Raw genomic sequence first — 26073 nt, forward strand, 5'->3', positions numbered from 1 at the left:
TTACCGGAATGTTCCAAGCCCCGCCTCCTGCCGCAGTGGTAAGCCACTCCCCTCGAGCCCTGATTGGTGGCTCGTTGCTTACCGGCCACTCCCCCTGCAGCTCATCCCTTCGGCCTCGGCAGACTTGCCCAGGCCTGCCGCGTGGCATCCCAGCGCCAAACCAAAAGCACCAAAGAACACCCAAGCTCACTGGCCTACTCAACGCAAAATTAAACACAGAAAAGGACTACGCTTACATTTACTAAGAAATAACTGAACTATTGCGAGGCTTCATGTTGTGGTGCAACTAACTAAGAGGGGGAATTAACCTTCATTCCAAAACCGCAACAATATATACATATATATACATATATATACATATATATATACATATATACATATATATATATATACATATATATATATACATATATGTATACAGACTTGGCATTTAATATGGAATATTTTTTTTTTCTTGACTTGGGTTTCCTTTCTGAAACTCAGAATATCAATCTGGTGAGTTTCCTTTATGCTTCGGTGATTTCTTTGTTAAAAGAACCATGTCACTGATTGTCTGTCGCAGCAAGAAGTCAATAACAGGATTATGTCACAGGTGGCGTGACAAAATGTACGGACAGGTACATTTGACGATTGGCTTCACAATCAGGTATATAAGGGTTGTTGCGTTCTGTATTAGTGGAAAACAACTGCTGCACGTCTACAAAAGTTATTTCCGCTTCCTCTGGAGATGGTCCGTCAACTCGACAATGCTGTTTGTCATGGAGTGATGGCTTTACGAAATTCCGGCATGAAACAGTGTGCTATTGCTCGGCAGTATGGCATCACTCCAGGTCAGGTGTCAAAGATCCCGAAACGAAATGCTCAGAGGGGTGTCCCTCCTCCAATATCGAGGCCAGGACATCCCCGCAGAACCACAAGGAGGGATGATTGCCAGCTTCACCGGTTAGTCCGCTGTGGCCGTACCAAGTCAGCTAATCGGCTTCGGGCTGAGTGGCAGCAACTGACAAATGTGCCTGTATCCAGAAGGCTAGTCAACCAACGACTGGTTCAAGCAGGCTATCGTGCCAGGCATCCCCTGAGAAAGCCACGCCTGACAAGACAACACCGCCAGCGCCGATTGCAGTGGGCCAGAGACCACTGTCAATGGCAGCCAGGACACTGGAATCACGTGATCTTCAGTGACGAGTCTTGATTTCTGGTCTATCATCAAGATGGCCATGTCCGAGTGCGCAGACAAGTGCATGAAGCATACAACGAAGATTGTATAGTGCCAAGAGTCCAAGCTGGAGGTGGTGGGGTGACCGTTTGGGCTGCTTTTCATGCAGGGGGCAAAACTGACCTGGTTGTTCTGAATGGAAACCTGAACCAGTTCAAGTACAGGGCCATTCTGGAAGAAACATTGCTTCCATTTGCTCGTGTAGCCTTTCGAGGAAACTTTGTCTTCCAAGATGACAATGCATGGCCTCATCGTGCTCGCATGATCTAACACTTTCTTGCTGAACGAGGTGTAGAGCATATGGAGTGGCCTGCCATGTCCCCGGATATGAATCCGATAGAGAACTTGTGGGCAGAATTAATGCGTCAAATCGACCACTTGGACCAGCAGCCGACCTCTGTGCGTGAATTGCAGCAGGCTATTGTCACTGCATGGCAAGCGATTCCTGTCCAAACCTTGGCAAATCTCGTGAACAGCATGCCTCAACGTGTACATACTCCCCTGAATGCTCATGGGGGTTACACGACGTACTGAACTGTAATTGTACTGTCCGTAATCCCAGTTGTAATTTAACTTTTGTATTTGTTAAAAAAAATTTTGGCTAATGTGCAAAATAAAGAAATACTTCTGGAAAACGTACAGAAGTTTAACACAGTACTGTCCGTGAATTGAGTTCAATATCAGTTTACATCACTTTCAAGGATCAATTTATTTGCTTCAAAATGTCAAATGTGGTTTTTGTTTCTTTCAAAGGTCACATTAACAAAATCTAGAATAATTTCAACATAATTCCAATGAACTTTTGGTTCTAAGTCAACTTGAAAAGTAAGTTCACCCCCACAAAAAATATATTCCATTTTAAATGCCAAGTCTGTATATATATGTATATATATATATACAGACTTGGCATTTAATATGGAATATTTTTTTTTCTTGACTTGGGTTTAACGAACACGGTTTGTACATTATATTCTGGTGTGTCAGGAAAGAAGACCTTTAAGTTTTTATTATGGCACACCGAAGACGAAGCAGGAAGCAAGAAGATGCAGCCAAGCACCAGCCAAGCAGCAAATGTAACATTTAAATATGACATTTGAAATGGTGAACTGTGCATTTTTGTGTATTGGTGTATTGCTGTGTTTTCTCCCCTCCAAATTTCTTTCCACAAAAGAACAGGTCCTGGGTTATAGAAATGTAAATAATTCATTTAGTGTTGTAAATAACATGCTCCCCACCAGCTTTATGTTTAGTTTGAGAATCAATTCCGCAATTCGGTTCGCTGTGGGTGTGAATCTGTTAGTTAGTACACAACGCAGTAGGTGGGACATATCTAGTGTTGTAAAACTGTCACATACAGGGTGTTAGATTAAATGTAGAGGGAAACCACATCTAAGTGTCACACGTAATTTTTAAAACCAGTCCCGAACCTTTCTCAAAACCGGTCGTTCTCACCTGTGTGGGTTTGACCCTGGGACGAGTCTGGCAAGGGAGGGGGGCAGTGCTACCGTTTTGAGATGTGCACATATTGATCATTAAAGGCTAAAGGTTTGCCCCCCATAGTTAGTGCCACGTGCAACACGTAGGACCACTTGTCGTATTAGTTATGTCATAGCATGTGTAAGTATAGGCCATTTCCCCTCGTAATATCTGCTTTGTGTAAAGACATGAGATTAGGTCCCGCTCATTTTTGCGTCCACCCTCCAATTCCACCTCTATGGGCGTAATTGATCCCGCGCCCCATTTGGCTGACCCACTCAGTTTGTTACGCTTTGGCTGCCCGCAGCATTTTGCTGCCCTTTGCTCACTCACTAGTCGAGTAGCACGAGGTAGGCCTGAGAAGGAGGAGTGTGGGGTCGGGGTGGGGGAGGCGTCAAGGCAGAGTGTCAGAGGCGATGACGGTAAGAGCCACCAGCCAACCAGGGCTCGAACGGCATGGTATGAGAGGGCGTGGAGAGGCGCGTCTGGTGAGTTCTAGAAGGTTCGCGGGGCGTGCCTATATATGTTGGTGCACAAAGCCCTTGAGGAGGACTTGAACGACTGGTGGAAGAGGACTCGTTGGGAGAGGGCTTGGTGAGAGGACTGATTGAGGAGAACTTGACCCGCATCACTCACTTTGAGGCATTGAACTGTACCTCGCCAGAGTATAACGTACGTGCCAGAGGGGAGGAAGAAGAGGCGTTGGCGGTACGAGTACACGACTGCAGCCAGACGCGCCTTTGGCGAATAGCACCTACTGTGGCCACGCGAGTCAACGCGGTTATAGCCGCCAGTGATTAACCGCCAGAGCCCACACCCTACCAAATCGCCCCGTAATAACCCTGTGCGTACAAGACGACACGCGGAGAGCTCCTGCCTTCTCTTCTTACCATCTGCACGGGACGAGCCGGAGACCGGAGGGAGCTGCACGGGAGCCATTCCTGGACGTGGTGAACATCATCCTGCAGCTGCAAGCCCCGTGTGAGTGTGTGTGTGTGTGACGGGCCCGTTTGTCCTGGGTAGTAAGTAAGACTGTTTTAAGGCTGCACTGTGTCCCCTTTTTCTTGAATCATTGTATAGTGTAAATAAATCTGTTCTTCCTTTTTCCAATTCGACCGCTTTTGTGATTTATCCAGTGACTAAGCGTGGCACAAATAAGATCGCTAGAACCGGGTTCACCATCTAAACGGCACGGTTTGCGTGTACGCACCGCTCGGCGTCTCAACACGCGTGGTTCGTGCGGGGCTTATTTCCTCGTTTCAGGGCAGCGCGAGTAATTAGGTAATAGCGAACTTTAGTCCTAATACCCTATTTCGCGCTGTCCAGGAGGGACGTCATAGGTCCCGGGTCCCGCCAGACCAGTCAAAGACAAGGGGACTAATCCCCCCTTGGTAAGGGGAGAAGGCCGGCAGTATATCCGCAACAATATATATGAGTGTGTGTGGTAAGCCTGGTGTTGGCTTAGCGGTTAGGGTGCGACTTGGGATTTACGACTTACACCAGGGGGGTTGACTCAGCCTGTCATTCTTCCGAGGTCGGCAAATTGAGTACCAGCTTGCTGGGATGAATGATCCCAGTGTGTACCCCGATGTAGAATAGGTACACCGTATCCCTGCGCATCGTAAGAGGCAACTTAGGGTTGGCGTCAGGAAGGGCATCCGGCCATAAAAACATTGCCTCAATCAGGGAACCATGATTGAAAAATGGCCTTAAAACAATCATTCATATATATATATATATATATATATATATATATATATATATATATATATATATATATATATATACATACATACATACATATATATATGGTTTATCTATATAGAGTACACTGTATAACATAAGTATATGCAAACCCTAAATAATGCATTTTTGCAGACCCATGTCTCCACAACTGCCTTTAATGTGAAAAAGTAAAACGTCATCAAAAACAAATCTTCTGAGTGTAATTTCATACACAAATTTTATTTTCATTTTTTGTGAAGATAATTTTATAGCAAAACCTGGTACTATTTTGCAGGGAATACCATTTGCAATTCTTAGACAATGTGAAGAAAAAACATTCATCCCTTACACGGAGCATACATTAATCGGTCGCGAGGCAAAACGACCCAATCCACATAAAGCGACACTGAAGGTTATTGTTTTTAATCAACCCCCTACATTTCTAACATGCTACAAAGCATTCCTGTATATCCAATAAAAAAGATGTGGATTATAAAAAAATAAAACAATTAAATGCTCCTTTCTCTTTCTCTCTCTCCCATCTGTGCTATTTTGAATGTTCTGATTTGAAAATCTTTACCTCCACTTAAAAACGAACTAACAGGTAGCACCTTCTACAACTCTCAAAACATAAAAATGAAGAAAGCAGGCCTCGTCCATCGTTCTTCAGGCCTTCTCATATTCCTTGGAGTTATGTTCATCTTCTACCAACCAATGCACTCCATCCATGAGGCCAATATGTGTGTATAGACTCATAAAGAGGTGCATACATAGGCGAGCCTATAATGACGTCATGAGTTTCATATTCATCTCAAAGTGTATCTCTTGCATGAATGCATGAATTTATAAAAAAAATATACTGTTTTAGTATGTGTTCACATGAGTAACCAGGTAAAATACAATCTAGTCATCAACTCCACCCCCAAGACATCCCTTTAAATTTTCTCTAGTACTTCCAAGGCCCATGTGAAATCTATAAAGGCCGATATGAGGAGAAATTTCAACTTGGGAAACTGCACAGGTCCGAAATGGTCCAGGTTAATCCATGTCGGTCTGGTAGAGTATGTAACGTTGAAGCCGCTTTGGCACAGGTAGATAAGTCACTTTGTGGAGGTTCCGGAGGCCGATCACTCTGCGAATCAGCAAGCGACAAATATGGGCGAGTGGACGTGGATTATCTGCAAAAGAGTTTTGTTTGCCACTTTATTTTAATACTGTGTTTATCAATTAATTTTGATACATCTTGATGGAGTTTTGATGAGGAGTCTTTATAAACCTGCATAATATTGAGATACTGCTGTCCTGTTTGTACCTGCCGTTTCTCGTATAGGTGCCCACTCCTCAAATGAATCCAGGTGCTCCTTGAGGCGAGAACAGAGGCGGACGTTCCCAATATAGTCCAGAAGAATTGCTATGATGGGTCCTGACCACGGCTCCATCTCAGATGAGGAGAGGAACTCACAGAACTGCAAGCAATAAAGAGAACGGTGCCAGGAAATGGTGTCAACTTCAAGTGAGGATCCAGATAAGGGGTCACCTTTATATATTATAAGATATGCATGCAATGTAGGGAGATGGTGTTAGCAAATGCATTATGTTACATGGACGGGAGGAAGTTGGAAAATCCACCATTATGTAAAATATACATGACTCGTAATGACACTGCACTCTTATATTGCGACATCACCACGTGCAACTGTTACATTGTCTGTGCATTCCCTTAATAGAACTGCGACTTCCGAAATATTGAAAGTGCAGTTTTGAAGACCTCAGGTTTCCATTACATATTACATATATATGATTATATGTCCTGTACAGCAATACCCCGGCCTACGTCATTAATTAGTTCCATAAGCCGTGACGTAACTCGGTTTTTGACGTAAACAGGGCGTAATGCCTTAAAATGAAAACAAACACCGTAAAACAAGAGTAAATAACTGGAGGAGGCTGCGGCTTCGCTCAGAATCTTTGCCGCTCCCCGTCGGGAGTCCCTCCGTTGTTTTCTATCGGTCGGGTCTTCTCCTCGAACAGGGTGACCGGCACGGACGTGTCGACCATGAGCTGGCTTGTGTGCCGAGTGGCTCCGCGGCCCGCTTCACCACGGCGTGCTTTACCCAACGTGTCCGAGCAGTTTCACCGGTGGTCGTGTCATGTCGTCTGTGACGAACGAACGAGCTCAGGGTTCCGTGAACCCGGCCGCCCCGGGGATCGACGCTCGCCTCCTAGTCGTAGGCGTGCCCCGTCTTTCCTCGAGCGGCCGAAGTTGCTTGCTTCTTTTTTTTTGGATGATGCGATATACGCAGACACGACGTCGTACAGGCAGGCATTTGCAAATCCATGCACATGTGCACATGAACACGTCGAATGGTTCGTCGACGCCGGATGCCGGCGAGGTGCCCGACGAGGCACCCCGGCTCGAGGCATGACACGGTCACGGTCGTCCGAGCCGGCATCGTCGTCATGTTTCGCCGTTGCTACGTTGCGCTGGTTGTTTTACACAGTAAAGTAATAATCACAAAAATAACAGCAAAAGGCAAAGCAAGCACACGACCACAGCACAGGACAAAATGCATATATGGCATCGCCTTTGTTTTGAATGAGAATCAGCAGCTACGCGTACGTATACGTACATTTTAAAAATATTTTAATGTGCTTTTTATTGTATTTTAAATTGTTTTTTTTAGCTTCTTTTATTGTTAATTTTTAAGTACTATTTTATTTTTTTAAATTTATTTTTTTCATGTCCTCCTATTATGATGTCGGAGTGACGTAGTAAAGTCGCACATAATGACGTTCGCTGAACTGAAATTTACTCTAGAAGAGTGGCGTAAAGTCGGATTTGACGTAGGTCGAAATGGCGTAAAACGGGGTATTGCTGTATATTGTTACTGATCGCGGTTTAGATGTTATGATGGGCCGAGCGGATGGTCCAACCGCGACCTAACAGGATCCCCAATTGGCCCGATTCCACCCGACGTTGACCAGATCGCACCGCAGATATTCAATCGGGAAACCTCTAAAGCGACCGAAAGAGAAGGAAAAAGAGAAGAAGACAGAGTACGGAGGAAGAACAGATTTATTATACACACACAAGCAAAAAGAAAGAGCGACCAAAATTATTTACAGCAATGGATGGAAGAAGCAGTCACACAGTGCATCGTTAGCTTATCCTATTCAATTTACTTAACCCCAGGACAACGAGTAGGACAGACGACGTTCACACTTACACGGGGGATATTGCAGGCAGGGATGGCTTGAGGTGGATTGCTGGAGAGGGAGGCAGGGTCGGAGGCAGCAGCTCTCAATTCCTCGCGGTTTTGGCGGGAAAACCCTCCGTCGCGTATCCGCTGCCGATGCTGTAGATGTCACGCGCTGGCTCGGTCACACCTGCTCCTCTCCTTCTGGTGGAGTCGTCTCCCTCCTCTCAGTGCGTCTCTCCAATGCTGGTTTCCTCTCCGAGTACCTCTCCTCTTTGGCTTGGAGCGTCTCGCATCTCACCGCTCACAGCTCAGCTCGTATGTCACCTCTTCGCTCATCTGGTGAAGCAGTCCCTTCCAGTCCCCTTTATCACTCCGGGCGGAATCAAGCCGCCGGCTGCGAGGGCACGCCTACCGGGTCGCTAACCGCGGTGCTGGTTGGCCAAGTGGGGTTGGCTCACTCCTCCCCTCTATGACGAGGTGGAGACATGCCTTTCTTCTCCGAGATTAGCACATGGGCAATGGCGGCTTGCGGGATTGAACACCACTCGCACCCCTTTTGAAAGGAACTTTGGAGAGCGGAGATGTTTGGGGCAATTGAAAGGGCCTACACTTATTTTGTTTGATACAATGCAAAGTCAATCTAGTGGGAAACACATATTTAGCCTACATAGAATAAGGAAATACACTATTTAAAAAGATATATCGTGGCCTGTGTGTAAGTTTCATGGAATTAACTAGGAGGATGGCTGCGACCATTATTTACATTACGAGGGTGTTACACATAACAAAACCATACTTTTTACATTCGTTACACTTCCTCCAAAATTGTTACACTTCTCAAAAACCGTTACACTTCTCAAATTCGTTACACTTCTCAAAACCGTTACACTGCACCCTCCTTTCTTCAGGGCCGTGCTCGGGCCTACAAAACTTTAACTTAGTGTGACACGTAGGTGTAATTCCCTCTACTTTTAACCTGACCCTGAGTGTGACAATCTTAAAACCCAAATAAGGATGTCCCCTTATTGCATTGCACCCTGTCTAACAGACTCAAGCCCACAGCTAACCGAATTACGGAATTATTCTCAAACTATACATTTACGGTGGGGAGCATTATTTACAATGACGTTATTTCTTATTTACAACGCAACCCAGGACCTGTGTTTTTTCTTTTTCTTTTTAGGGAACAAGAAAAAAGAAATTCCTGTTGGGAGGGAGGAGACAGCACGCATTGCATCGATGCACCAGTATCAATACCACCAAAGCACCCAAAAGCACCAAAAGCACCACAAAGCACCACAAAGCACCACTCGGTGCACAGTCACCATGGTTCTTAATAAACACAACAAAACAACCGGTGTTGGTCTTCTCTTTCTCTGCTGGGCCGATGTTCTTCCCGACGTCTTCTGGCTTCATGCGGCCTACTTGGAAATATAAAAAAAGCACAAACCGTGTCCATTTTTATTTAGGGCAACAGGGGCCAACTAAGGGTGGTCCACCTGTTTGGCATAGGTGCCACCTTACCGAGGTCCGCAAGCAAGATTCCCTGGCCACTATGGCCGGTCTCCAACAGAGGTGCCTTGCCCCAGAACCTGGGGTCCATCAAGTGGTACTTGGCCGCAGAACAGCGGTCCATAAAGTGGTACATCAACGCAATGCATGCTGGTTCTGGGAATCTCGTGCGCACAATGGCCACCTCACGCACGCTCCCCTCGGCACCCAATGGCGCACAGGTCCTCAAGTGGGAGACAAACGGGGGGAAGGCAAATGAGCGAGGGGTAAGGTCACAAGGGTACACGTCAATAAAGGCAATGCAGGGTGAAGTGCGTACGGAGAGCGAAGTGAGAAAAACTCGTCCCTACCGTACGTCACCCCCCCTGTCACCTACACTACCCTTGCCCTTACCCCATATTTACAACAATTTACACCTTTACAAATCCGTCGCTACTGTCACGTCTTCCCCTTATTTCCCCTACCAAATTCGTCTCCACAATCCCACTATCCAAAATTTGCCATCACCCAATTCGTCATCAATCCTCATAAGGAGGAAGAGATGGAACATCAAGCACAATGTCACACCCACGTCATGATGCGTCTCACAATCCAAACATTTGCATCGTAAAAAGTAATCAAAACATGGCATGGTGTGGAGTACCTGTCACCTCAGGTGAGTGGATGCAGATGGTGCGAGGAGATCCTTCTTCCTAACTATCCTCTGAATGACTTTAACACACTTTACACTACCCGGGGTCTTTCCCTGCCAATCCATTGGCCACTTACACTATGGGTTCTAAAAACCAATTCCCATTGACCAAACTGTGGTGCTTCTCAATTTGGGGTCTCACTCCCCCGATTCATCTCCCGGTGCCCTCGCACAATTTCTGGGCTGCGACGTGTAGCTCTCCCAGCAGGTCTACCCACCTGCACACCTCCACCACTGCAGTTGCCACCCGAGCTTACCTAGCTCCTCACTCTAACCTAACTAACTGGGGAAGGCCCTCTCGCACTCTCACCCCCTCAGTGCCCTCTCTGGCACGGGCTACCCGGGTCCGTCCTCCGGATCCTCGGGCCCCATCCACAACAACTACTACCGGCTCCCAGAGCCCACCTGCGGCCTCACCTGGCCGACATCCTCACAGTGGTGGAGTGCCCAAACCAACTACACACACTAACAGGCTACACGCCCAGCCATTTCCACAACACTAATGCACCCATCCAAAGACCATTCTTTCACCCGCACCACAGATGCCAATATCCAACCATAATTTACCTATACCCTCTACCTAACACTTACACTACCCGCCCCGGGTATCCGTGATGGGGGTCCACTCTTCCCCCATTCACACCTTTGCACCATCCACTCCACTCCACTATTTCCACCATACTCACTCCACGACCATCCATTCCAATACTCCATACCATTTATTCCATACACCTGTCCTCCATACCTGTTGTTGCACACCTGTGCACTCACACCTGGTGCCACCTGCACCCTCCTTTCTTCCTGGACCATTTGGTCAACACAACATGCAATCACCACTACTCCCTCATACACTGCTCCATTCACCTGTTCAGTTGCACACCTGTGCAATCACACCTGTTCAATCACACCTGTTCAATCCTCACACACACGGCATCATCTCAGCTAACTACTCCCCTCTGAAACTTGCGCTTCCCAGTCGTCCCTTTAAACTATTGCGCTCCCACGTCATTATCATCCACGCTAATCTACCTGCGTCCCCACTGCAGGTATCAGTCACTAACTAAACTTAACGTTACCTAATGTCATCTTCGCTAGATCCCTACACACGATATATCCTAACCCACCCGGGCTAGTTTTCACTGCCATCAACCCCATAAACTATAGCGCATTTGCCCCCCCTTACTGTGAGGGATGGTGGATTTGCCATCCCTCCACATCGGGGAGGTCCCACTATCAATTTTGCACATCCAAATTCCACAAATCAAAAATTTTCCATTTACTGCCAATTCTACCCACTATTATAAATTTCGTATCAAATCACTACTATCATCATCACAGTCCACTATATCCTAGCCTCGGTGCGTCGTGACATCATTAAACTCGGTTCGTAAAGCCGAGCAATGAATTCGGGTGGTTTGGTCGCCTGCAGGTTGAATCCGTCCGGCTTTCGGTTCAAGGGAGGTGGTTTGGTTGGACCGAGGCTCCACGCACCATCTCGGCGCGGCACCTTGCGGTCCCGGGCCCGATGGCTCAATCTCCCCCGGTCGGAACCCCATCCCCACGAGGGGGCACCGTACCGCTTCCTCCCACTCGCCCTTGAACCGGACCGGTCGCCTCGCCCGTCAAAGCCCGGACTCGACCGTGCGGGGCGGGGCCAAGCCCGAATCGGCAACGACGCTTCGAAGAGAAGCGACGCAGCATCGACCCGCGCCGGGCCTCGCACCCAACAAAGCACCCCACGCCCCGAGTGCTCGCATCGGCTATCCGTCGCCCTAACCGCTAACCCGGTTACCGTCGATGCTTCACTTGCATGCTTACAAGCATACGCTACCCCTTTCACCCTCACAAAACCTGGCGTTCCAACGCCGTCCGTACATTCCACCAACGCTCTCCCTGTTACACACCACACTTCTCGCGCACACTCTTGCGCACACTTTGGTCCACACCTCTCCTCCGTTACGTCCTCCGTAACACTCACATGGGCGTGCACTCTTGCATCCACCCACTAACGCGCTCGGATGGGCTCTCCCACACTCGCGCCATGACCAATTCAGGTGTGCTTTCTCGCACACGTTCCACCACCACCTTACTCTCCGTGTCACACTTCGTACACCCCGACGTGCATTCTCGCTCGCACTCGGTTTCACACTCGCGCTCCGATGTGCCCTCTCGCACCTGCGCCATCACCAACTCACTATTCGTGTCACACTCCGTACACCCCGACGTGCATTCTCGCTCGCACTCGGTTTCACACTCGCGCTCCGATGTGCCCTCTCGCACCTGCGCCATCACCAACTCACTATTCGTGTCACACTCCGTACACCCCGACGTGCATTCTCGCTCGCACTCGGTTTCACTCCCACACTTTATAACACACCCACTCGCCGACGCACACTTTTTCCTCCCACGCGTGCCATTTCCACTCACACGGGACCCTTCACCAACGCCCGGATGCTTCCTCGATCCCAAGCGCGCGAAAATTCTTTTGTCGCTAAACATCCTCCTGCAAAATCTACCCGCACAATATACAGCACGACTCACCTGGGGGATCCTTTTCTCCACACGAACCTGCAAACTTCCATTCGGGTTAAGCCCAGCATCGTGATGTGAGCAGGGACTTTGTACATAATCCATTTCTCCCTGCAATTCCCGGGCTACCTCCGTCATCTCTTCAATTTTAATTCCCAGCACTGCTTTTTCTTTATTAACCTCGGCGACCGCTGGCTTTAATAAAACACCCTCTACCTCATCGGTCGCTGGCTTTTCCAAACCCCGTGTCGCGATTTCTACCCCCGTCATTGTACCCGCGCTTTTCTCCGCTTCGCTCAACCAGCGCTTCTCGACCCGCTTTACCTCCTCGTGCACCCCTGGGACCCTTTCGCCCAACTTGCGGTCTCTGTCCCTCTGCTCCCTTTCCTCCCTATCGGCCCTCATTACCCCTATCATTCTGCTTTCCATTCGTTCCATAATGTCGTTTTCTCTCTGCATTTCCACCATGAATTGGGCCATGAAGGCTTGCATTTGGGCCACCGTTGGTAGTACCAAGGGTGCGGCCGCAGCTGCCCCAACCTCGTGCGCAAGAGCGCCATTTTGTGCGCCTGATACACCCTCAACCACCTCATTGCTCTCCTCCTCCCTTTCTTCCCCTAAGTCCTGGGTTACCCCTAACCCGTCTATCTCCCCCACCGACATCCGATCGCCTTGATTGTCCATGGCGCGATCTCAAAATTCGGGTTTTATAAAACAAAACAATTTCGGCAGCTCGTAATTTTGACCAAATTTTTTTTTTTCTCTACCTGTTTTAAAATTTTGGTTCGGGCTTCGAATCCCACTCCCAGACACCAATTGTTACAGACGCGGTTTTGATGTTATGATGGGCCGAGCGGATGGTCCAACCGCGACCTAACAGGATCCCCAATTGGCCCGATTCCACCCGACGTTGACCAGATCGCACCGCAGATATTCAATCGGGAAACCTCTAAAGCGACCGAAAGAGAAGGAAAAAGAGAAGAAGACAGAGTACGGAGGAAGAACAGATTTATTATACACACACAAGCAAAAAGAAAGAGCGACCAAAATTATTTACAGCAATGGATGGAAGAAGCAGTCACACAGTGCATCGTTAGCTTATCCTATTCAATTTACTTAACCCCAGGACAACGAGTAGGACAGACGACGTTCACACTTACACGGGGGATATTGCAGGCAGGGATGGCTTGAGGTGGATTGCTGGAGAGGGAGGCAGGGTCGGAGGCAGCAGCTCTCAATTCCTCGCGGTTTTGGCGGGAAAACCCTCCGTCGCGTATCCGCTGCTGTAGACGTCACGCGCTGGCTCGGTCACACCTGCTCCTCTCCTTCTGGTGGAGCCGTCTCCCTCCTCTCAGTGCGTCTCTCCAATGCTGGTTTCCTCTCTGAGTACCTCTCCTCTTTGGCTTGGAGCGTCTCGCATCTCACCGCTCACAGCTCAGCTCGTATGTCACCTCTTCGCTCATCTGGTGAAGCAGTCCCTTCCAGTCCCCTTTATCACTCCGGGCGGAATCAAGCCGCCGGCTGCGAGGGCACGCCTACCGGGTCGCTAACCGCGGTGCTGGTTGGCCAAGTGGGGTTGGCTCACTCCTCCCCTCTATGACGAGGTGGAGACACGCCTTTCTTCTCCGAGATTAGCACATGGGCAATGGCGGCTTGCGGGATTGAACACCACTCGCACCCCTTTTGAAAGGAACTTTGGAGAGCGGAGATGTTTGGGGCAATTGAAAGGGCCTACGCTTATTTTGTTTGATACAATGCAAAGTCAATCTAGTGGGAAACACATATTTAGCCTACATAGAATAAGGAAATACACTATTTAAAAAGATATATCGTGGCCTGTGTGTAAGTTGCATGGAATTAACTAGGAGGACGGCTGCGACCATTATTTACATTACGAGGGTGTTACACATAACAAAACCATACTTTTTACATTCGTTACACTTCCTCCAAAATTGTTACACTTCTCAAAAACCGTTACACTTCTCAAATTCGTTACACTTCTCAAAACCGTTACAATATGTATATATATATATATATATATGTTTTTTTTGGGGCTCAACTTTGAAAATTTGAGGAAAAATTTTTTTGGGGCTTTGCTCAAGGGCATAATTTTTTTTATAAACAGGAATTAAATTGGGGCTTAACTCAAGCGTATATATATATATATATATATATATATATATATATGTATATATATATATATACAGTGAAACCTTGACTTACGAGTGCACCAACTTACGAGTTTTCCGAGATACGAGCCGTCGCTCGGGCGGTTTATTGCTTTGAGATGCGAGCCGAGATCTGAGTTACGAGCTTACGCCACCCGCCACCAAGTGGGTTCCGGTCACGTGGTTATCTTGCCGTGCAAGCATCTCTGCCGTATATCGCTGCTGCTTTGTTTTCGCATTTTGGTTATTTTGGAAATTTTCTTAGTTTTAACCATGGGTCCTAAGAAATTGAGTGCCAAGGGCAGTACTGAGAAGAAGAAGAGGATGATGTGCTTGGATATAAAACACGCAATCGTCGAACAACATGAGCGAGGTGTGCGTGTTGTCGACTTGGCGAGGCAGTACGATCGTAGTACTTCTACGATATGTACGATTTTGAAGCAGAAGGAGTCGATAAAGGCTATAACGCCAGCCAAGGGCGTTACGATTATTTCAAAGCTCCGGACCTCTATCCATGAAGAGATGGAGAAGTTGTTGTTTGTGTGGTTGACGGAGAAGCAGCTTGCAGGAGATACCGTGACCGAGAGCATCATCTGTGAGTAGGCCTGAGACATTTACGGGGATTTGGTGCAGCAGACGGCGGGAACATCAACGGACGAGGCATCGGAAGAGTCATTCAAAGCCAGTCGGGGATGGTTTGATGATTTTAAGAAGAGGACCGGCATTCACTCCGTCGTCAGGCATGGTGAGGCAGCAAGCTCGGATGTGAAGGCAGCTGAAGATTTTATTATAACTTTTGCCGAACTGATACAAGCCGAAGGATACATCCCCCAGCAAATCTTCAACTGTGACGAGACAGGGCTCTTCTGGAAAAAGATGCCGAGGAGGACGTATATAACGGCAGAGGAGAAGAGCATGCCAGGCCACAACTTGTTCAGAGTGCCGGCGATAGCTCGCCTTCTCTTTGTGGAAGACACGGTGATTTATTTTTTTTATTTTTTTTTGTATGCAAGATCGAGGCTCGTGAAAGAGCTAACATTAATCACACAAAAAGACAAACCGACACACAAAACACAAAAAACAAGGGGAGCGGCAGACAATATGGGGAGAGAGGGGGAAGGACACAAACACAACATTTGAGAGCAGGGACATCGGGAGGACTTGGGGGGAGGTGGGAGAGGAATAAAACATATGAACACTGCAAGGACTCTGGGGTGAATTACCGGGGGTAGAAAAGATCAAGGTTTTCGATGGGTCATTGATGAGGTCATTTCGATGAGGTCATTGATGAAGACCAGAAATAGCACAGGGCCCAGAACACTACCAGAACACCACAGATCCTCATTTCGATGAGGTCATTGATGAAGACCAGAAATAGCACAGGGCCCAGAACACTACACAGATCCTTAACATCCAACAACTAATGGGACGCAAACGGGGCGCCCAGTTTAGCGGTACACACATTGATGAATCACCCTGCCTGTGAAACACCGACATGACAGGTTATAGCTGGGTTCGGGATTCAAACCCAGGCTGGACAGTTTAGAGTCAAGTGTGCGTACCTCCAGTCCAGGCCATCCTGCCAACTTGTATGCTGCATACAGGTGAAATATAAAGCGCGAGATATTTTTATATATACTGTATATTTAAAAAAAAATTGGTGTGGTTTTTGGGGGGCTGGAACGGATTAATAGCATTTCAATGCATTTTAATGGGGAAATTTAATTTGAGAAACGAGCAAATTGAGTTACGAGCTCGGTCACAGAACGAATTAAACTCGTAAGTCAAGGTTTCACTGTATATATATATATATATATATATATATATATATATAAATATATATATATATATATATATATATATATATATAATTAGTGCTCCAACCAATGACAAATGCTGTGATGTCACTACTACAACGTCCACACTGTCTGTGAAGCACAATAACTGATGCAAGTGATGCATACACTATAGTTTATAGTACTATATAGTACACTATAGTATATAGTATATATATATATATAATACACACACACACACACACACACGTACACACATTGTCGGACCCCAACATTTGCTAGGGATACGTTCCTGGAAGGTGCCACAAATGTCGAATCCGTGAATGTGGGGGCATTGTTTGAATAGGGTTTGGGGGATGGGTTTTTTATTGTTTTTATTTATATTTTTACTCTGCATGGTCTAGGCCCTTTGAAGAGCTATGACACAGAACATATCAAGATACACAATAACAAAGGGAACTGCAGGAGAAAGGGGAAACCAAAAACATCAGGGCGGAGGGAGAAAATAGACGGAGATGGACAAACAAGAGATGCAGGTAACGATGAGGGGTAAGGGAGAACGCAAACAGAGGACAAGATGGATAAATAAGCAAAAAATTTGGGAGGGTGGGGGTGGTTTAACAGGTGTTGAAAAGATCATGGTTTTGGATGGGGGATGACATGAGATGGTGGTCACAAACTGTCTTGAAGACCTGGAGGGAAGAATGAAATTGAAGAGAGTATAGAAGGTGGTTCCACAGGTGGGAAAAAGAGGAATAAATGAGTTGATGTGAGCAGTGATCCTGAATTTAGGCAGATTCACTAGGAGGGGTTTGCTGGTGGACCGCCTGCATCCTACAGATACCAGAGGGGGCCAAAACATGGAGATGGCAGAGGGTGCAGGTCTTGAAATGCACCACCTGGTTTTAGAGAAAGGAGGCAAGTTTGAAAGCTCATTCTTGAGATTGGACAAATGTTGTTTTCTAGCTCTCCAGAGAGTAGTCACACTTGTTGTGAGCTTTGTGTAATGATCTGAGGTTGTCTTCAATTGGATTTTCCTTCCAGGAGGCTGTTGTGAAAGGAAATTAATTGCGTACGTAATTTGTGTAAAAAACAAACAAAAAAAAACACCTTTAGAGGCCATTTTTTCCCGCAAAGCGGGGGTTGGCCGTTTTCGGGCACCGTGGTTGTTGTTTTTGTTGGTCCCCTTTTTGAAGCAATGTTTTACGGCCGGATGCCCTTCCTGCCGCCAACCCTTTTTGTCGCCTTTTATCCCTGTTGCATGACGTGCTCTACACCTGGAGCGCAATAATTAAAACAAGAAAAAGAGTAAGTTAAGTGGATTTCCTTGAGCCTCCACCTGATGTTTACAGACACTTAAGTTTTAATTGCGTTCATAAATACATATATTAATCAGCTATAATTGTGTTCTATTGTATTTACTCAGAGCTTTTCATTGACAGGTCATAAATAAAGCTAAAGGCAAATGGTTGCTGCAGGAACCTGCCTGCTCGGAAAAGCTTCACGCGTTTGTAACTCTTATCTTAGGGAAATGAAGGCCAAATCCCTGTTGTATGACGTGCTCTACACCTGGAGCGCAATAATTAAAACAAGAAAAAGAGCAATCAGAGATTGCAAACCCTTGCCAGGATGTATTTTCAGTGGTTTTTAAGGCTTTTGTGTTAAAACAAATATGGCGGCCGAACCATGTGACCGATGACGTCATCATTATTTTTTTCTAAACTAATTTATTCCTAGATTATGCTCAAGAAATTTCATCTTGATCGGATGAAGTTTTGTACTTGTCGAATTATGATGTCATAATGGAGGCACCTATGACATCATCATTAACATATTTTATTCCCCATGGAGAGTTCTTTACAATGAGCCATGTCTCAATTTTTTCTATTCAGCGCTTTCCGAGATATAGAGGTGCAAAGTTTTTCGAATTTTTTCCAAGATGGCGGCCGAACCACGTGACCTATGGCGTCATAATTATTTAAAAATTCTACAGGTTGAGTTGCACCTAGGGTGAAAATTTCCTGTCAATCGGACCAACGGTTGCAGAGAAAATCATATTTATTCTGTGTGGACAAATAGACAAACAGACAAACAAACAGACAAACAAACGGACTCAAATGCAATACCCTCTCCTCTGGCGAGGGTAAAAAAATTACAAAGCATACTGTGTTTTCCAAAGTACTGTCTATGAGTTCGTAAAACGTTAACCGTATACTCAAAAGGTTTAAACTATAGAATAAAACACTTATTATTCGTAAGTTTGTACAAATATATCGTGTCGTTCTGAAGTTACATTAAAAGTGTGAACATTTCTATGAGATTAAGCAGTCGTCCTCCCACTGGAGAAGAGATAGTTGCCTTGCAACTGGGCTGGAGAAATACCGTTCACTGGAGAATCAAATGAATTGCACACTTTCTTTCAAGTCAACACAATTGTGGGTTATGGGAATGTTCTGAGACAAAATGGGAAATGTATTATGTTATAACTGTATGCTTCACAATAACTGAGAATTGTATTTTCTGTAACACAAAACCTCTCCCAAGATGAAAGGAATGGACAAAACCAGATTGCCTTCATCATGCTTGAATCTCTTGCAACCTTTCTTATCTCGTTCCCCCCTTCCTCTCTCTCCTCCCCTCAGCCCAGCACCATTCTCTTTTTCTTCACAAGTATAAGAAGGGCTGTGCTGCACAAATGCTTCAGGATTTTGCTTAGGAACTGTTGTGTTTGTGTGTTTGTGTGTGTATGTGCGTGCGTGTGTGTGTGTGTGTGTTCTTTTTGGATTTGGATTCGTGCCAAATGGTTTTCTGTATTCCTTGATGTATATCTTCCTTGTAACCTAAGCACAGTCCTCCACGTTTCATTAAAAATCAGTCAATTATCTTAAGCAGTTTGGACATTAATTATTTTGAGTCTTCTATATATCATTTAAGGCTAAATTAATTAGTTCCACAACAAGGCCAATGCGAGTTGTTTTAAAGCAACTGCCTCACCACAGGATTCGGAGTACCAAGAACTGGAGGACGGGTAAGATAATTGAAGATGAGATGGGATGAATCTGTGCTTAAGAGAGAGCAGCTTTCTGTAGAAGAATTCTACTTATTACATAGAGCTGAGCAAAACTGTGGGTGGGAGTCGGCTACCTGATGGAACGAATTAATGGGGCACAACTTCCCACCTATTTATTACATATATCGCTTACATATTACATATTCGCAATGCCGAACCAATGAAGGAAAAGACAACTGGGCAGGTTTGAACCAGTTTGCCAATGTAAAGCACGTATTTACAAGCGCCACATCAAGTATTTACAGGGAGGCAAAGACACACAAGAGCAGTGTTACCCCTAGCACAGAATATCCCGTTACACCGTCTTATTTATCTAGGGACGGACAGGTGTACCTGCCTCACACATTCCAGGAAAGGAGAGAAAAAGACAGAAAAAAAAATTGGGGAGCATTAAAGAAGAAAGGTGCATCCAATCAAAAGGGAAATGATATCTACTCTGCTTGATTTTTTTTTCTTTGAAATTTAAATTTTAAAATAAGCAAGAACAGACTTGGTCTCGGGCTACGTTTCACCCTCTTCCCAGCAAGCTTCCCGAGTCGAAAAGGACCAGCGTCTCGGAACTTGTCCGCTTTTATTACCTCCACCACTGAAGGTGGATGGAGGTTATGTTTTCACCCCTGTCTGTTTGTTTGTTTGTCTTTTGTGAACAAGATATCTCAAAAAGTTGTGGACAGATTCGGACGAAATTTGGCAGCGAGGTAGTGCATGTGACCCAGACGAAATGATTCGATTTGGTGAAGATTCGAATTCGGATCCGGCTACTAGAATTTTTAAAGTGATTCTTCACCATTGGGGAGATCGGGCCAAAAGCGATATATAGCAGGATATCTCAAGAAGGTGTGGACGGATTTGGACGAAACTTCGTGGACATGTTGGATGTGTGACAAGGAAGAATCGATTCTATTTTGGTGAAGATCTGAGTATGGATTCGGATATGACAGTTATTTAATTGTTTAAGTGATTCTTCACCATTGAGTGATATGGCCAACTCGGCGGAGGTATGCTCTCTACTGAGTGCCGTTCTCGTTCCCAATGTGTCTGTGCATGTTTTCATGTTCAATGTGTTAGCTCTTACACGAGCCTCGATTCTGTCTACAAAAATAAGAAGAAAAAAAGTGAACTTTCATTTCCGGTTACGTGCTGGTGCGTGAGGTCAATGGATGAGGTTTTTTTTAAATTTTGCCAAACCTCAAGGAAATGAACGTCAAATCGTCAAAATAAATTAAGATTGAAAAAAATGCAATTCCAACCACCCCGATCTTACACCATATATACAGTATATATTGGAAAAAATGATTCCTCTGACTGAATACGGAATACGTCATGACATTGATGTCGTGCGCATAAGTAAGCAAACACGTCACCTCCAATCTAGGATGGCCTCCGTGAGTTACTTAGGTCTTTAAAGACCGAGATTTTCGTTTGGGACACTATATTCACAGTAGTAAATATTCTTGGATAAAATATTGATATTCGCCATTTGGTTACACTTAACCAGGTTACACTTAAAAGTGATTACAAATCACTACCAAATAACCAGTCCATATGGATGGGTTAATTACCTCCACCACCAAAGGTGGATGGAGGTTATGTTTTCACCCCTGTCTGTTTGTCTGTTTGTTACTTGCGAAAATCTAAGATTTTTCCAAATACTACCAAATAACCGTCTTGTGGGTTATTCTGTCTGTCTGTCGGTCTATGTCAGTCGCCTACAGGTCACAATTTTCAACTGATCTTCACGAAACTTCACCAAATGATAGAGTTTGTTATAAGCAAGAAGCCTATTGTTTTTGGGGTAAAAAAACGTCAATAGGCCAAAGGTCACCAAATTTGTCATATTTCTAAAATGCGCAATTTTCATCCGATTGACTTGAAATTTGAAGAGGATTTGCATATCTGGTCACTGAATTCAACCCCCCAACTATTTTTGAGGTCAATATAGGCCAAAAGGTCAACATAGGCCAAGTCTCTAAAATCCTCAATTTCATCCAATTGACTTGAAATTTGAAGAGGATTTGCATATCTGGACGCTGAATTCAACCCCCCAACTATTTTTGAGGTCAATATAGGCCAAAAGGTCAAGATAGGCCAAGTTTCTAAAATCCTCAATTTTCATCCGATTGACTTGAAATTTGAAGAGGATTTGCATATCTGGACGCTGAATTCAACCCCCAACTATTTTTGAGGTCAACATAGGCCAAAAGGTCAACATAGGCCAAGTCTCTAAAATCCTCAATTTCATCCAATTGACTTGAAATTTGAAGAGGATTTGCATATCTGGACGCTGAATTCAACCCCCAACTAATTGTGAGGTCAACATAGGCCAAAAGGTCAACATAGGCCAGATTTCTAAAATCCTCAATTTTCATCTGATTGACTTGAAATTTTAAGAGTATTTGCATATCTGGACACTGAATTCAACTACCAAGTATTTTTTAAGGTCAACATAGGCCAAAAGGTCAACATAGGCCAAAAGGTCAACATAGGCCAAGTTTCTAAAATCATCAATTTTCATCCGATTAACTTAAAATTTGAAGAGGATTTGCATACCAGGTCACTGAATTCAACCCCCAAATAATTTTGAGGTCAACATAGGCCAAAAGGTGATCGCTGAATTAACACCAGGGGGGTTGACTCAGCCTGTCATCCTTCCGAGGTCAACAAATTGAGTACCAGTTCACTGGTAATTCCCTGTGTGGACCAACAGGGTTGGCGACAGGAAGGGCATCCGGCCATAAAACATTGCTTCAAAAAGGCGACCACAGTGCTCAAAAATGGCCAACCCCTGCTCGGTGGGGAAAAATGGCCTCGAAAGGTGGTAATAAAAAATAAAAAAATAGGCCAAAAGGTCAACGTAGACCGAATTTCTAAAATCCTCAATTTTCATCTGCTTGACTCGCAATTTTAAGAGAATTTGCATATCTGGACATGGAATTCAACCACCAAGTATTTTTTTGGGTCATCATCGGGCAACAACTTATTTTAGGGATTTCGCAAGTATCGTGCTATGCACGACATATTTCTTGTTTGTCTGTTTGTTTGTGAACAAGATATCTCAAAAGGTTGTGGACTGATTCGGACTAAATTTGGCAGAGAGGTGTGACAAGGACGAAATGTTTACATTTTGGTGAAGATCCGGGTAGTATAATTTTTTAAGTGATTCCTCACCATTGGGAGACAAGGCCAAAAACGATAAATAGCAGGATATCTCAAAAAGTTGTGGATGGATTTGGACGAAACTTGGTGGAGAGGTTGGGTGTGTGACAAGGACAAATAGTTTCCGTTTTGGTGAAGATTTGAATATGGATTTGGATACGAGGATTATTTAATTTTTAGGTGATTCTTCACCATTGAGAGATCGGGCGAAAAGCGATATATAACATGATATTTAATAAAGTTGTGGACGAGTTATGACTAAACTTGGTGGACCAGGTGGTTAGTTGACAAAAACAAGGCGATTTGATTTTGGTTCAGGTCCGAATCCTGATCCGGCCTATCAGTGGGATACAAAACATAAACTGTTCAGCCTGGCGGAGGTACCCTACCGAGTGCCCTTCTTGTTTCCCCCATGTTAATGATGTATATGGTGCATTGGAAGGGACTATAGGTATGCTCTCCTTCTGTCTTTACATCTGTCTGTCCGTCTGTCCATCCTACCTCTGGTTTTCCAGACTTTTTTCCATACCCTTTAACATATTCAACAGAAACTTGGTTTATGGCTTGGCTTTCCAAACTTTTTTTTCCATACACTTTCACATATTCAGCTTAAACTTGGTGCAGAGCTTTATTATGATAAGATACAGAAACTGCAACTTAGTCTGTATCTTTGCATACCTAAAACAATTTGTCTTGGTGTATATGGCTCAAAATTGCTGAGTGCTTGGAACAAGAACTTTCATTGGGATCAGTAGGCGATACTTATTGCAAAGCAATTCTCTCTCTTGCTATGACCTGTAATACCAGCTTTCACCAGGTGGTGCTATATGAAATACAATATATTTGCAGAGAGAGATTTGCATCTCCCCCACCCCGATCCACATGTTGTTTTTTTTTACTGTCAAAAACCAACCAGCACCCCCACCCGAGTACAACCACTATTTTTCATCTCATTCCGTTCAACAGTTTAGGAATGCATAGAAGTCAAACAAACAAGCAAGCAAACAAACGCTTCTCTAATTATATACTGTATCATACAATTGAAGCTTTGCCAATAACCTGAAGTGGGCGAGGCCGATCATTCATGAGCCAGTCGCGTCTTCGTTTGTTGGGCACAATTGGATGAGGGTCCGCTCCAAAATGACAATGGAAACAAGTATCGGCATTAGACCCCCAGTCCAGCAACAACTTCAGCATGCACAGACCCCTGGTGGAACAGTGGACTAAGATGATTAACTTGTAATGGTCATTTGGTGTTCCCATCCCAACAAAGCTCATTGTGCTGGGATCCCAGGTTCAAATCCCATTTTGGGGAAGGTTGCTCAATGTGGAATGGCATTCTCGGCAGGGCATTGCAATGATTCATTCTCATAATATTTATAACTTGAACAAATGATGACAGCTTGCACATTAATGAGCCCATTCAATGAAAATTGTGGATTTCTTAGACTCAACAAACCAACAATAGACCATGGGCATAAGGGTCTCTGGCCAGCTTTTGGTTTGTTGTCACAAGGGATGGCTTCCTGCCATTAATAATATTAAGTGATTATGTGATAAAGGGTCATTTTGTGATAAAGGGTCATTATGTGATAAAGGGTCATTATGTGATAAAGGGTCATTATGTGATGAAGGGCCATTATGTGATAAAGGGTCATTATGTGATAAAGGGTCATTATGTGATAAAGGGTCATTCATGTGATAAATGCCATAATTAGATAAAGGGTGCGAAGGTGTCGGGGTTTATCTGTAAATGGAGATGGCAAACCTGGCAGCAAAGAAGAAGGGTGTCGGGAATGTCATTGGTAGAGATGGTAAACTGGGGTCTAATGAAGCCCCGTAGGTCAGGAGCAAACGTGCGAGGGATATATCCTGCATTTGCACAGCCACAAGCAATGGCCGCAAAAAATCCCGCTCTGGATCTGCACCAGCTTCGAGTAGGATTTGCGCAGCATCAAGATCCCCATTTGCTACGGCGAAATAGAGCGGTGTGGAGCGACGGTCCTCGTAGAGGTTTGAGCGCTCGGCCGAGAGCTCTGCATTGACACAGTAACCATGATTGATAAGCATTTCCATGATGTCGTGGTGTCCATGTTCTGTGGCCAGGTGCAATGGGCTGATTCCACTGCGCTTGACACGTACCTTGCTCGTCTTTGGCAATAGCATACACACGATGCTGCACACTCACACAGATACGCATACTATAAGGAAAATAAATCAATATACACATGTACCCGGGGTGATGGTGGGTGGGGGGGTGGTGGGCGGGGGGGGGGGGGTGTGGGGGGGGGGGGGGGTGAGGGAGGAGGCAGGAGGGGAAGGGGTGATATACTACATATACATCTTTTGGGGGGAGGGGTGGCTTTGACAGGCCTCTCCGTTTTGGGGGAGGGGGGAAGGGAAGAAGGAAATATTTTCCTGTGCAACGAGTGCTTCATAACCTCAGGGTTGCACAGGTACAAAAGGAAATTGTAATACCTTCTGCCACCATCACCAGGTGGCGCTACATGGTGCACATTTACATAGAGAATTTTCACTCCTCTCCCGGTTCCCCATGCTCCTGAATGAGGCCGCAGCCACGTAGCCTATGTTACCCCCAGACAAAGTTGTATTTGTATTTGTACCCCGGGTAAAGTATAAAAGCACAGGTTGATGGTTGATCAGAGTAATGATGGCAATGTACAAAAGAGCGCGCACAGCTGTAAGGACGAAGGACGGGAACAGTGGTGAGTTTGAGGTGAAGGTGGGAGTGCATCAGGGGTCGGTACAAAGTCCACTACTATTTGTAGCTGTGATGGAGGTGCTGGCTCAGAACATAAAGGAGGGTTTACCGTGGGAGTTGTTGTATGCAGATGATCTGGTGTTGATTGCAGAAAGTATGGATGGACTGAAGGAAAAGATGAACAAGTGGAAGGAATGTATGGAGACAAAAGGTCAGAAGGTGAATATCGTAAAGACGAAGGTGATGGCAAGTGGTAAAGCATGTGGTGAGGTGGAAAGAACTGGGAAGTGGCCATGTGCTGTGTGCAGGAAGGGTGTCGGAGTGAATTCCATTCAATGTACAATGTGCGCTGAGTGGGTTCATCAAAAAAACAGTGGTTTGAGAGGGTCATTAACCAGTGTGGCAGCTACATTCAAATGTAAGGTGTGCACAGAGGGAGATGCAGATGGAGGAAATGTTGAGTTGGATCTTGGAGACGGCGTGAAGCTGGAAGGTGTGAAAACATTTTGCTACCTCGGAGACATGCTGAATGGAGAAGGTGGATCAGACTCGGCAATGGTTGCTAAAGTGAGATGTGCATGGAAGAAGTTTCGGGAACTGAGTGGCGTGCTGATGATGAGGGGAGTGTCGTTGAAGCTGAAGGGAAAGGTGTATGCTGCATGTGTGAGAAGTGTTATGATTTATGGGAGTAAGACATGGGTAATGAACGTAGAGCAGCAACGAAGGTTGGAAAGGGTGGAAATGCGAATGGTTCGATGGATGTGTGGAGTGTCGTTGAGAGAGAGGAAGACAAATGATGAATTGCGAAAGAT

General features: G+C 45.4%; 1 protein-coding gene and 1 long non-coding RNA gene across 14 annotated transcripts in view; one reads left to right on the forward strand and one right to left on the reverse strand.

Moving 5' to 3' along the window:
* Nucleotides 1–4638: 4638 nt before the first annotated feature.
* ASB2 (ankyrin repeat and SOCS box containing 2) overlaps nucleotides 4639–26073 on the reverse strand; it is a 108418-nt gene continuing 86983 nt past the window's right edge. For all 13 annotated transcript variants that reach the window (XM_078784944.1, XM_068128133.2, XM_078784952.1 and 10 more), the window contains 4 exons: nucleotides 24308–24715; nucleotides 23599–23746; nucleotides 5730–5883; nucleotides 4639–5595 (listed from right to left, as the gene is read on the reverse strand). In XM_078784944.1, coding sequence (XP_078641070.1) covers nucleotides 5456–5595; nucleotides 5730–5883; nucleotides 23599–23746; nucleotides 24308–24715 — 850 coding nt within the window. In that variant the 3' untranslated portion in view covers nucleotides 4639–5455. The remainder of the gene's footprint in view (nucleotides 5596–5729; nucleotides 5884–23598; nucleotides 23747–24307; nucleotides 24716–26073) is intronic.
* On the forward strand, nucleotides 5792–8971 carry LOC144893672 (uncharacterized). The gene is made up of 2 exons (XR_013624612.1): nucleotides 5792–5930; nucleotides 8801–8971. It is a non-coding gene; the product is annotated as an uncharacterized LOC144893672 (long non-coding RNA).

The sequence above is a fragment of the Myxine glutinosa genome, chromosome 9 (assembly GCF_964187855.1).
Source record: "Myxine glutinosa chromosome 9, kmMyxGlut1.1, whole genome shotgun sequence".
Taxonomy (NCBI): Eukaryota; Metazoa; Chordata; class Myxini; order Myxiniformes; family Myxinidae; genus Myxine; species Myxine glutinosa.